The sequence below is a fragment of the Canis lupus genome, chromosome 17 (assembly GCF_003254725.2).
Source record: "Canis lupus dingo isolate Sandy chromosome 17, ASM325472v2, whole genome shotgun sequence".
Lineage (NCBI taxonomy): Eukaryota > Metazoa > Chordata > Mammalia > Carnivora > Canidae > Canis > Canis lupus.
In genome coordinates this window covers 19,429,464-19,441,974 of record NC_064259.1, presented here as the reverse complement: position 1 = coordinate 19,441,974, position 12,511 = coordinate 19,429,464, and the positions used below count along the sequence as shown (strand labels likewise).

The following is a 12,511-nucleotide window of genomic DNA, read 5'->3' as shown; positions in this document are numbered from 1 at the left end:
CACAGGCAGAGGGAGAAGCAAGCTCCATGCAGGGAGCCTGATGTGGGACTCCCGGGACTCCGGGATCATGCCCTGGGCTGAAGGCAGGCACTAAACCGCTGAGCCACCCAGGGATCCCCAGGAAGAGAGAATCTTAAGCAGGCTCCAGGCCCAGTGCTGAGCCTGATGCAGGGCTTGATCCCACGACCATGAGATCAGGACCTGAGTCAAAATCAAGAGTTGGAAGCTTAATTGACTGAGCCACCCAGGTGCCCCGAGGCTTAAACTTTTTATGATTCCTACAGGATTCGGCACCACACGATCATTGAGTGGAGCGCATGCTGGGGCAGCGTACAAATACATTCAAGACACCACTCAACAAATAGTGGTCTGGTCTTTACACATCTGTGACTCTGCTCATTTGTGCTTTCTCATCCCACCTGACCAAAAAAACAAATTTCAAATATGTTTGTAGTGAAGCTTGTTTGCCTTGGTTTAACTCATACCTTCTTCTGTTGGAAGTCCTCAAAATATTCAAAAGGCATGGGTCCTAGGAAAAGCTGTTTATAGAAAGGAATTGTATCAGGTGGAGCCACACAAAGCCCAGCCCATCTTGACTGCTGAAAGTGGAAGGCAGCGAAACGCAGAAGCAGCTAACACCCATATTCTAAGTTATAGCAACATTAAATATTTCTATGGCACCTGCAGCTCACACATCCTATTAGTTCCCTGGGGCTGCACCACACCGGCCTTTGCCTTCACGCTATCTCCTCTGCATCAAATCTCCTTTTGACTACCTCTTATCAGACTATTGTGACTGCATTGGACTCATCCAGGATAATCTCCCCATTTCATGATCCTTAGCTTAATCACATCTGCAGAGACCCTGTTTCCATATAAAGTGATGTTCACAGGTTCCAGGGACGGGCACATGGATAACTTTTGGGGGGCCTATTTTTCAGCCTACCAAAATATGCGTCACCTAATGTAATTTTTGGCAAACTGGCAAGGTTTTGCAGGATCTCTGTTGTTCCCATTGTGAAGATAAGGAAATTGAGGGAGCAAGTGAATTATTTTGGGTCATCCAGTGGTGACAGATAGAGTCGGGCCTCAAACTTGGAAATTCTGATACTCTGGTGCTCTTTGCCCTCCACCAGTGGGTTTTAAATTTTAATGTGCATTGGAATGACATGAGGGAGCTTGTGGAAAATGCAGACTTCTGAGCCACCCCAGGCCTGGTGAACTAGACTACCTGGGGAGTAGGGTCCAGGTATTTGCATTCTGAAGCGCCATCTCCCAGCCAACTTTTGCACAGGAGGTTCTGGGGCAGGGGTTGCAGACCCTATGTCCTTTGTCCCTTTACTGGCAAGCAGGACCAGTAGCTCTAGAGATGTTCCCAGTCCAGGCTTATGCAGGATGCTAGAAAATGTAGAGAAGGACATGAAGGTCAGCAAGGCTGGCTAGATGGCCATCTCCTTTGAAGACCACCTCTTTTGAATTGAAGTGGTTCAGAGTTAAACCAAGGATTGGATAGGTGACGGGGCCTTGGCTCCATTTCTGGGGCCCAGAACAGCCTCGGGGCAGGGGGTGCAACCATTTGAGGCTTTGGCTGTCAACTATTCTATTCCCATATTTGCCAGGACTCCTGCTCTGTTAGGAGGTCTGATGATAAGACTGCGCTTAACCCTATCCTGAATCTCCCATACAGAGAGTATGTGCCCTGTTTATTACATTATGGGTCATGCAAAATAGGTAACATTTTGTTATCAGGATATCTGAGCATCCCTAGGAACCCTTGGTGTGATAGCTTGATAGAAGGAGCTTCCCTCCCTCGAGTCCAAAAGTATGACTCCCCAGACATACCAGCAACAATGGCCTGGCCAGGGAGCATTGGCCTGTGGAGTCCCCCAGGGACACCTCCCAGAGAGCCCATTCCAAGCTGCTCCTGAGGCTTCTAGAGGTTGACAGGAATCTTTGGTGATCGTGATTCAGAGGGTCAAATCGGGGTGCTTCAGGGGGGCCCAGGTCAAGGCTCCACACCCACTGTGGAAGTCCATCAAGACCTTCCAGACATGGGGTTAGAACACTCCAGTTTCATAGTGAGTAAGGCCTCCGTTCCTTGTAAGAGAGACAGTTTAGTGTTACTGTTATAAGAAGGGGTCTGGAGCCAGACTGCATTTCTGAATCCCACCTCCTTCACTTATAAAGCTTATCTGCATGACCAGCCCATCCCAGGTGACAGCTGCAGCCTCATCCACCCCCCACCCCCCACCCCATGGCATTTTTGGCTTGCTAGGAACAACCCCTGGACTCCTACTGAGTGCATTTACCTGTGTGGCCAGTCACTATTTTTTAAAATGCACAATACAGCAGGGACTTCCTGTCTGCTTCGCTCCCTTTATTGCGAATTCATACTTTACAAATTGGCTCTTGTTAAAATGCTACTTGCCTAATGAATAAGGTTGTGAAATAATAAAACTGGGTTTGTTTTTGGTTTCAGTTTTTTAAGATATAGTAATGATGAAGGTCTCCATAGCAACAAACTGAAGATTTGTGACATGTGACAGTGACATGTGACACTTCAAAGGCCCCAGGCACTGCTAGGGCCACCCTTTCAAGATCAAAGTTTCAGTCCTTTATACCCAACAAAGGGTGCCAGGCTTGCTGGAGCGGATCAGCCACCTTCGGTACAGGCAGGAGGGAGCCACAGTTATATGAATACTGAGGGTTACTAGGGCCTGAGTTAATAAAAGGAAAGTGATCTCCAAATATTGACATTGTAAAAACAGCTCTCCCCGGGGAGGGGAAAAATGGAAGCTGAGCTGGTTGGCCTCACTTCTGTGCTGAGAGTCTCCAAGCAGGAGTTAGCCTTTCTCTCTCGTACGGATGAGCATTCTGAGCCACACGACTTCCTGCCATCAACAACAGAACCGCAGTCTACAATGTTGAGCATGGAGAGAACCCCAACTTTCCCCTAGATCTAGGACTGCAGACCGCCTCGCTGTGTTTACCTCTGCCAGGAGAAATGGGAACCACTTCTCAGCTTTGCTGAGATAGATCCTAGCTGGGAAGCAGATCCTGCAAACCGCATGGGTTGGACTGTAACACCCCCTGCCCCGTCCTCCAGCTGCTCTTGTTGATAGCAACTTCCAGAGAAACAGTTCCACTGTGATGTGATCATGTCCTGCCAATGCCAGCTGAGGCACGGTCATTCCCTAGACCTTCCGTTTTGCGAGATTCGTTGCAAAGCTGACATGGTTTCAGGGTCTCTCAGGAAAGCCTGGTCCTTGCCACTAGAGAGGGTGATCCCTCCAGCCCCGAGCAGCCCCACATACCAGCCCGGTAGACACAGACCCAGGAAAGCCCCAGCCGCCCCTGCTCTAGAATCCCCGTGGTGTGCTGGTGCTGACCCCTGTGACCTAAGCGGTACAACTGGCCTCACAACTCTGATTTGATCCGCCTGCAAGGAGCCCACTTCTGGCATGTGGGTTTCCAGCAGCGGTTCCTGCACTGGTGTTGGGTGGGGGAGCATTTTGAGTCAATAGTTGACAGTCAAAACCGCAAGAGCTGATGAATCGTCCAGGGGGAGTACACAGAGGGAGAAGATGAGGGCACCAACTGTGGAGACCACAGACATTTAGGGGCATGTAGAGGAAGAGAATCATTGCAGGAAACTATGTTCATTTCCGATTGCTGCTGCAATAAATCACCACAATTTAGTGGCATAAAACAATACAAATGTATTATCTTACGGTTCTGGAGATCAGAAATCTAAAACAGGTCTGCAAGGCTGTATGCCTTCTGGAGGCTCCAGGGGAGCATCTCCTTGCCTTTTTTAGCTTCCAGAAGCTACCACCTATGTCCTTTGGCTCACAGCCCCCTTTCTTCCATCTTCAAGGCCAGCAGAGTAGTATTTCAAATCTTTCTCTTTCCCTCTGCTTCCATCATCATTCACCTTCTGGACTCTGACCCTCCCGCCTCCCCGTCTATAAGCATCCCTGTGATTCCACCGGACCCACCTGGATAATCCAGGAGAATCTCTCTATCTCAAGATCCAAAACCTGATCATATCTGCAAAGTCCCTTTTGTCATTTAAGGTAACATTCATGGATCCCAGGGATTGGAATGTGGATATCCTTGGGGGGACCGTTTAGCCAACCACAGGAACTAAGGAGCATAAACCAAGTGGGAAGAGCTTGGCAATAGGGCCAGGAGGTTAAGAGAGCCCCAAGAAGGTTCAGTCAACAGGGAGATATGCCATTAAAGGCACAGCAGCTGAAAGACGAGTGGGGAATGGATTACTTGCCTGGTTCCCACTGATTTCTACTGGCAAAGACGAAAACGTGCTTTTAATAAGGAGAGAACTGGTGAACACCGCCCTAACCCAGGATGGCATCCATGAAAAAAGTGAGATCTCAGACATTTGTGGTCTGTCGTAATTGCAGTTTGCAAGAAGTATAGGCGACAGAAGAGCAAAAGAAATGGTGCCACAAGCAATTAACCAGACAAACCCAGAATGCGGGGCCATTCCGCAGAGCAAATGACCTGGTCTCTCCAAAAAGTCAGTGTCGTGAAGAGCAAAGGTGGGCAGGAGAGGGCTGGCAACAGGCCAAGAGGCAGAGAAACAAAGTGAATGCATCATCCTTACTGAATTTGGATTTGACCAATTGCAACACAAGACAATTTAGGGACTCTTAGGGAAATTTTGGGCACTCAATCTGAAAAGAATATTAGGGAACAATTGTTCATTTTGTCAGGTGAGCTGAAGGTATTTTGTTGTTATGCAAAGCGTATTTTTTTCCCTGTGAGTTTGTTTATTGACTTTGTTTATGTTTATACTGGAAGAGACTTGGATTTACTTGTCCACTGAGGGAAGGGACCAGAGAAGGGATGCGATAGAGACCTGGAGGGACAAGAGAGAGAGAGAGAGAGAGAGAGAGAGGAGGAAGGCTCCTGACCAGATGGGAGTCTTCTGGAGAGGAAGATGAGGGAACCTCACCTATTTTCTTTGGATAGGAGAAGGCAAGGCCACCTCTGACACAGAGGAAGCCACTATGGGGAGGGAGTTTGGAGAGAAAAATAGAAGGTTTTCGAAGAGACCACTGAGAGGGTGAGTGCAGGCAGTGGCCAAAAAATGGACCAACGAGCCACGCTGAAAGCCTGAATAAAATTGTGAAACATGTATTTGCAGAGGCCCCGACCCACACATTTTGTGGTTTTTGGATACACTTCTCTGAACCCGGCCATTCAGGTGGGGAGGGCAGTGTGGCCACAGGACCGGGAGGTGAGGGCAGGTGGAGAGCGGATGGCTCCCAGCAGGTCCAGGAGGGGGTCAAAGAAAGGGAGGACCAGTGGCAGGTGAACTCTGGAAAGAAAGGAAGGCATCCTGGAGGTGAGGTCTGGAAGGGGCCGGCGAGGACAGGACGGGAAGGACAGGACACAGGCAAGTCCCAGCCGGGAAATCTGCTTTCCTGGAGGCAGAGGGCTGGGGCGCCTGCAGGAGCCTGCATCCCTCCTGCTGGAGGAAGGAAGCCACCCTGCCATGCCGCACCTCAGTTGTCACCTAAAACACGAAGGCCTCTGTGCCATTGACCTTGGGCTGCTTAGGACTGAAACTACGGTTTAAAAAATTTTAGGTAAAATTTACAAAACCTAAAGTTAACTTTTTTTTTAAAAGAAAAAAGAGATTTTATTTATTTGACACAGACAGAGCAAGCACAAGCAGGGGAAGCAGTAAAGGGAGAGGGAGAAGCAGGCTCCCCTCTAAGTAGGGAGCCCGACTCGGGGCTCTGTCCCAGGACAGAGCCAAAGACAGATGCTTTACGGAGCCACCCAGACACCCTAAAGTTAACCCTCTTAAAGTGCACAATTCAGTACCATTTAGTACATTCACATTTTGCAGCAAAAGCATTTCATCATCCCCAGAGGAACCTCAGTACCCACGAAGAAGTCACCCCCGCTCCCCACTTCCCCAGACCTGGGAACTCACTACTCTGCTTTCTGTATCTGTGGATTTACCTAGATTGGACATCTCATCTAAACGGAATCACACACTGTGATCTTTTGGGTTGTTTCCATCTTCTGGCTATGGCAAGAGTGTTTCTGGGAACATCTGTGTCCAAGAATTTGTTTGAGTACCTGTTTTCGGTTCTTTGGGGTAGATCCCTAGGAAGGATTGCTGAGTCATGTGGTAATTCTATCTGCTTAACTTTGAGGAACCACTAAACTGCTTTCCACAGTGCCTATGCCATTTTACATTTCCACTAGCAATGTATGAGGGTTTCAATTTCTACACATTCTTGCCAACACTTGTCATTTATAGTTTTTTGTTTTTTGTTTTTTTTAAAGATTTATTTATGATAGACAGAGAGAGAGAGAGAGAGAGAGAGAGGCAGAGACACAGGAGGAGGGAGAAGCAAGCTCCATGCCGGGAGCCTGACGTGGGACTCGATCCCGGGACTCCAGGATCGGGCCCTGGGCCAAAGGTAGGCGCCAAACCGCTGAGCCACCCATGGATCCCAGTTTTTTGGTTTTTAAAAATTTTATAGCCATCCCAGTGGCTGGGAGATGGTATCTCACTGCAGTTTTGGCTTGTATTTCCCTCATGATTAGTGACGTTGAGCATCTTTTCATGTGTATCTTGGCCATTTGTGGATCTCCTTTGGAGAAATGTCTATTCAAATCCTGGACCATTTTGTTTTTAATTGGGTTGTTTTTCTGTTGTTTAGTTGTAAGAATTTATCATACATTCCGGTTGTTGGACCCTTATCAGATACATGATTTGTAAATATTTCCTCCCGTTCTGTGGTTGTCTTTTCACTTTCTTTTTTTTTTAATATTTTATTTTATTTTATTTTACTATGATAGTCACACACAGAGAGAGAGGCAGAGACATAGGCAGAGGGAGAAGCAGTCTCCATGCAGGGAGCCCGACGTGGGATTCGATCCCGGGTCTCCAGGATCGCGCCCTGGGCTGAAGGCAGGCGCCAAACCGCTGCGCCACCCAGGGATCCCCTGTCTTTTCACTTTCTTGACAGTGTCCATGGATGCAGAAAATTTGATGAAGTTCATTTGTCTATTTTTTCTTTGTTGTTTCTGCTTTTGATGTTGTATCCAAGAACCCATTGCCAAATCCTAGATCGTGAAAACATAACCCTCTAGTTTCTTTTAGTGCGTCTATAGTTTCAGCTCTTACATTTAGGTCTTTGGTCTATGTTGAGTTAATTTTTGTATAGGTTGTGATGTAGGGACAAAAGTGCAAACTGTAATCCAGGAATCTTCTTAAGAGTTTACTGTTTGTATACATTAGGCTAATATACTGGATTGGTCATATGGGGGACCTTGGCATTTTCAGACTTAGTATTTTCAGTTTATCATTAGAGAGTGATTTCAAAAGGTCAGGACACATGATCACTTTACTGTCCCTGAGACACAAAGTCTGGGACCTCCACAGGCCTCCCCTAGGATTGTACTCATCAGGCAATGAGGCAGGTATGCAAATGTAAATCCTGGAAAAAGCAAAGTGAGCTTAGCTGGCTCTGGCTCCCCATTTTCTCCAGATTTCCCTGGTCACTTATCATCCTCCAAAACTCAGATATTCTCATTAAGGGCTTGAAAGTATCACAGAAATTTCTAAAAATTACACTTTACTGCATGCAGCATGCAGGAGTGGTATTAGCAAATTTGGATTTTGTGGCAAGTCTCAGCACAATGTCATCCTGCTGGTGATCAAATACAACCTGGATGAATTTCTATGAGGGATGAAGGAAGGAAGGGAGGGAAGGAGGGAGGAACCCTGCACAGGGTGTTCCCTGCAGGGTGTCAGGGGTCCCCAGATCTGCTACTAGCATCAATGGGAAAATTCCTTTTCTCTTTCTTTCTCTTTCTCCCTCCTTCTGTGTCTTTCTGTTAATTTCCTAGCAGCAAAACCCTTTATCCAAATGAAAGTTGCAAACTTCCACACAGGATCCTTCTAGTCCTCCTCTCAGGAGACCTCAAAGCCCCCATGAAAACCTGTTGAAACTCTGAGGCTAGACCCTCTAGGACTACATCAAGTGCTAGCATGCTGGCAGTTCTAAGATGATGAGGAGCAAAAGAACACTGTCCTAGGGGAGGCCTGTGGAGGTCCCAGGCTTTGTGAGCTCGAAAGAGCATCTGTTTCAGGGGCGCCACTAGCAAAAGCTGCCTCCAAAGCTGGGCTTTGAATCTATTGCATTTATTTGATTTACCTTACTCATAATCACCTGTCCTTATATAACCTTCATTGTGTGCAGTACAGGAATCATTAGCTGACTCACTGTTGCTGAGGCAGTGATTGGCTGTGATGGGGAATCTAGGAATCTGCAAGGCTGGAGCTAACAAAACCCCTACCCCGGGCCAGGACTTGCTGTGGGGAAAGATAGCTCTGGCTTCCGTGTCCCTCGGCGGGAGAGGCCCTCTGGATGCATGATGACTGGTTTATTTTCCATTCAGATGTTCTCTCCTAGGCTATAGTTTTCTTAAACAGGATAAATGAAACAGTATCTGGAGCTGTTGCCAGGGCAACCTGACACAGGGCTTCACCCTCAGCTACTGTATATGTATGTAATTTGTCAAAGGCAGCTGGCTTAAGGAGAGAGAAAAGGAAGGGAATAGTTGCTACTTGGGGTCCTTAAAATTAAATTTAAAGACTATCTTCTGGTTAAATCAACTTCTGTGGAACAAGAAAGCAGTTGTGATCCTTGCAATAAAAATTCAGAAAACTCAGGCCAGAAGGTTAAGAGGGCAAACGTTTAACTTTTCTTTTGTGATATCTGTAAAATCGTTGCGTATCAGGGCTTTTAACACTGAGCTGCTTGAAGGCCTGGAGCTGAAAGCAATGCCCTGAAGGGGATGGAACAGTTAGATGGTGAGACACTGAAGGTGGGTGCCTGGGTGGCTCAGCGGTTGAGCATCTGCCTTCAACTTGGGTAGTGATCCCGGAGTCCTGGAATCAAGTCCCACATCGGGCGGGTCCCCGCAGGGAAACTGCTTCTCCTTCGGCCTATGTCTCTGCCTGTTTTTCTGTGTCTCTCTCATGAATAAATAAATAAAATCTTAAAAAAAAAAAAAAAGACACTGAAGAAAGCCAGCAGGATATTCAGGTATATGTAGATAAATATTAAACGGGGAGTTCTTGACACATTTGATAACTCTTCTCTCCTCAAACCATAACCTCTCATGACAGTAACCACTTGTACAGAGACCAGCATTACAGAGCATTGCAAAGCTTGGACCAAGTTCAGTCAGCTCACAGTATGGATAAAAAGACTGGTCCATAAAAGATAGCCCACTCAAGGTTAGCCAGCTGGGCAAGGGCAGAACTAAGCCAGAAACACCGTTTCCTGCTTCCCCATGATCTTTCCACTAATCTGATGGCTCTTTCCTGTGCTTCTTTGAAAGAGGCACAAGCTGGACAGCTTTCAAAGTATGCCTCATGGAGCCTGGGGCCGAGCTGTGAGGGCATGGGCCATCCCCTGCCCTCAAAGGAATGGCTCCCTTTCCATCTATTTTTATATCCACTGGGGCCCCCACTTAAAATTATTTAAGGGGGGATCCCTGAGTGGCGCAGCGGTTTGGCGCCTGCCTTTGGCCCAGGGCGCAATCCTGGAGACCTGGGATGGAATCCCACGTCGGGCTCCCGGTGCATGGAGCCTGCTTCTCCCTCTGCCTGTGTCTCTGCCTCTCTCTCTCTCTCTCTCTCTGTGACTATCATAAATAAAAATAAAAAAAATAAAAATAAATAAAAATAAATAAAAAATAAAATTATTTAAGGGAAAAATCTTTACTAAAAAAAGTTTGAAGATCACCAGTCTAAAAAGATAAATTCAGTAGATCGTGGTGGTAGTTGTGCAACCTTGTGAACATATTAAAAACCTCTGAATCATATGCTTTACTATAGTTATCCGGTTTTTTTAACATTTGTTTTATTTATTATATATTTATTTAAATTAAAAAAACTAAATAGCCCTTTATTCACACAAAGAGGGGCACTAAGATAAGAGGTGAGTGGTACTTAGGGTCAGGGACCAAATAGGAATGGAATAGAGCAAGGCTGAACCAGACATCCTCCATGCCCACCCCAACCTCCCCACTCCCAAGCCCCTGGGCAGCTCCTTACCGAATTGGTGCCAAGGATCTGTAGGTTGGGCTTCTCTGATTCCAGCAGTTTGGCCACCATCTTGAGGAAACTCTCTACAAAGAGGTTGATGCTCTGGCAGTGGCAGGCCATGAGCAACTGGTCCAGTGCCTCCATGGCGATGCACACGTACCTGGGGAAAGCAATACCATCACTGGGTCTCATGCTCATTCCACCCTCGTTGCATGACTGGGACGATCAGCATAGTGACCATATGGCCAGAATCTGGGTACTGAGGCTCTTCCAATAGGCTGCCAATGTCTGAATAGCCATTCCAACTAGTGCCTACTCCAGTCCAGCACCAAGAATCAGAAGGAACCAGAGCTGGAAGGGAGCTTGGAGACCAGCTCCCCCCTAGTCCCTCATTCTACAGATGAAGGACAGACGAAGTGTCCCATTTCATTAATAGACATAAGCAGAAAGGATTGATGCCTGGAAGAGCAAATTCTGAACCCAAACCCAATGAGATCAAAGAATTCCTTGATCTGAGGTCAGGAAGTGTTTGTTGAGCACCCACAGGAGAAACTCTGTCTTAGTGCAGGGATGTAAGGAAAGAGGAAGCCCTTTAAGTCAAGGAGCCTCAAGTTAGATGGACAAGATAAACACAAAGATATCTCCTGTAAAGGGAAAATAAGAAATGCTACAAGAAAATCATACAGGACATCCCAAAGAGTTCCACCGAAGGGTGATGGTTCCAGGGGGAGGAAGAGAAGAGCTCTAGGAAGGACGTTTGAAGAATCTGAGATGGGCTTGAAGACCAGTCAACTGCAAAGTTTAAGAAATATAAAATCTGCAGGTATTGCATTTGAAGACCTCAGAAGTCCTATGATCATCACACATATGGTTGATGGCAGGCAGTATGATATTTAGGCGATGCATACCATACCTCGGGAGCATCTGTACCTCACAGAGTAAAATACACACGGAACAAAATTATCTTTTTTCCTAATGAGGAGGATTCTAAGTCCTTACTGACTTACTTATTCCCTCTAAAGTCTAGAACCTGAGTGAATACCTCTGGAAACCAGAAATACGCAGTGCCCAATGATGAATGGCTTCTGAGATAAGTCAGGTCATCCTATTTTTTGACAACCAAATAAAAACTTCTTTATATTTCAAGCTAAACCTTAACAACTTTATCCTTTATTCACAATTTTACTTTCAGGAATAGTAAAAAGACAGGGCTATACCTTTTACACGCCAGCCCTTCAACCACTTGAAAAGATCAATCCCATTTTTCTTGCTCTTTTCTTCCCCGTGCTAAAAATATCCAATCCTTTCCAAACTAGCCTTTGTTGGACAACCCCTGATTATCCTGGCTGGTGCTTGTCTTCTTCAATGCCTCTCTTGAATCCCAAGAAAAATGCCACAAATCAAATTCCTATTGAGAATTAGGAGTGCACATCTGAGTCCAAACTCAACGTGTGTTCTGTGGTGGAGACATGAGTGCATGGTCAGGTGAGGTATATCATCAAGGGTACATGTCCTCCTTATAAAGTACTTGCACACTAAAGAAAACAGATGACCTGGGTGGCTCAGTCAGTTGAGTCTCTGATTCTTGATTTTGGTCCAGGTCATGATCTCAGAGTTGTGAGATGGGGCTCCACATTGGGCTCTGCACTGGACCTGGAGCCTGTTTAAAATTCTCTCTCTTCCTCTCCCTCTGCCCCTCACCCTGCTCTCTCTAAAAGAAGAAAGAAAGAAAGAAAGAAAGAAAGAAAGAAAGAAAGAAAGAAAGAAAGAAGAAAGAAAGAAAGAAAGAAAGAAAGAAAGAAAGAAAGAAAGAAAACAAAGTAGGTGTTCAATGGAAAAGGTTATTGTTTAACTTCTGACAAAAACACTGTTGCAAATCTGTCCAAAATAATTTTATTTTTATTTATTTTAAAAAAGATTTTATTTATTTATTCATGAGAGACACAGAGAGAGGCAGAGACATAGACAGAGGGAGAAGCAGGCTCCCTGCGTGAATCCTGATGCCGGACTTTATCCCAGGACCCGGGGATCACGCCCTGAGCCAAAGGCAGATGCTCAACCACTGAGCCACCCAGGTGCCCTGTCCAAAATCATTCCAGTTAAAATCTTTATAATTTTTGGGGGGGAGTTAGGTTTCTGAGGCAGAATGCTAGAAGTCTTTCCTGTAATCTCTTTCCTCCCTCCTCCCCAGTAATTAGGAATTTTAGCTGAGCTTGTGACTGCTCACCAGGATCAGTTCCCAGCCCCTTTTGCGGCTAGCTGAGGTCACGTGAGTGAAATGTTGCCATTAAAATGAGGGACAGTGAGGTGAACAATGTCAGCGTCACTTGCTTAAAGGACAGGATTGGCCTCCACGTCCTCCCCTTCCCTTTGCCTGCCAGCTAAGGAGTGGCAATACCTGGA

The 12,511-nt window shown here is 46.3% G+C and overlaps 1 protein-coding gene across 3 annotated transcripts in view; it reads right to left on the bottom strand.

The window, feature by feature from the left end:
• EFR3B (EFR3 homolog B) overlaps window positions 1–12,511 on the bottom strand; it is a 94,092-nt gene that overhangs the window by 33,935 nt on the left and 47,646 nt on the right. For all 3 annotated transcript variants that reach the window (XM_025454481.3, XM_025454482.3, XM_025454483.3), the window contains exon 4: window positions 10,118–10,268. In XM_025454481.3, the coding sequence (XP_025310266.3) occupies window positions 10,118–10,268 (151 nt within the window). The remainder of the gene's footprint in view (window positions 1–10,117; window positions 10,269–12,511) is intronic.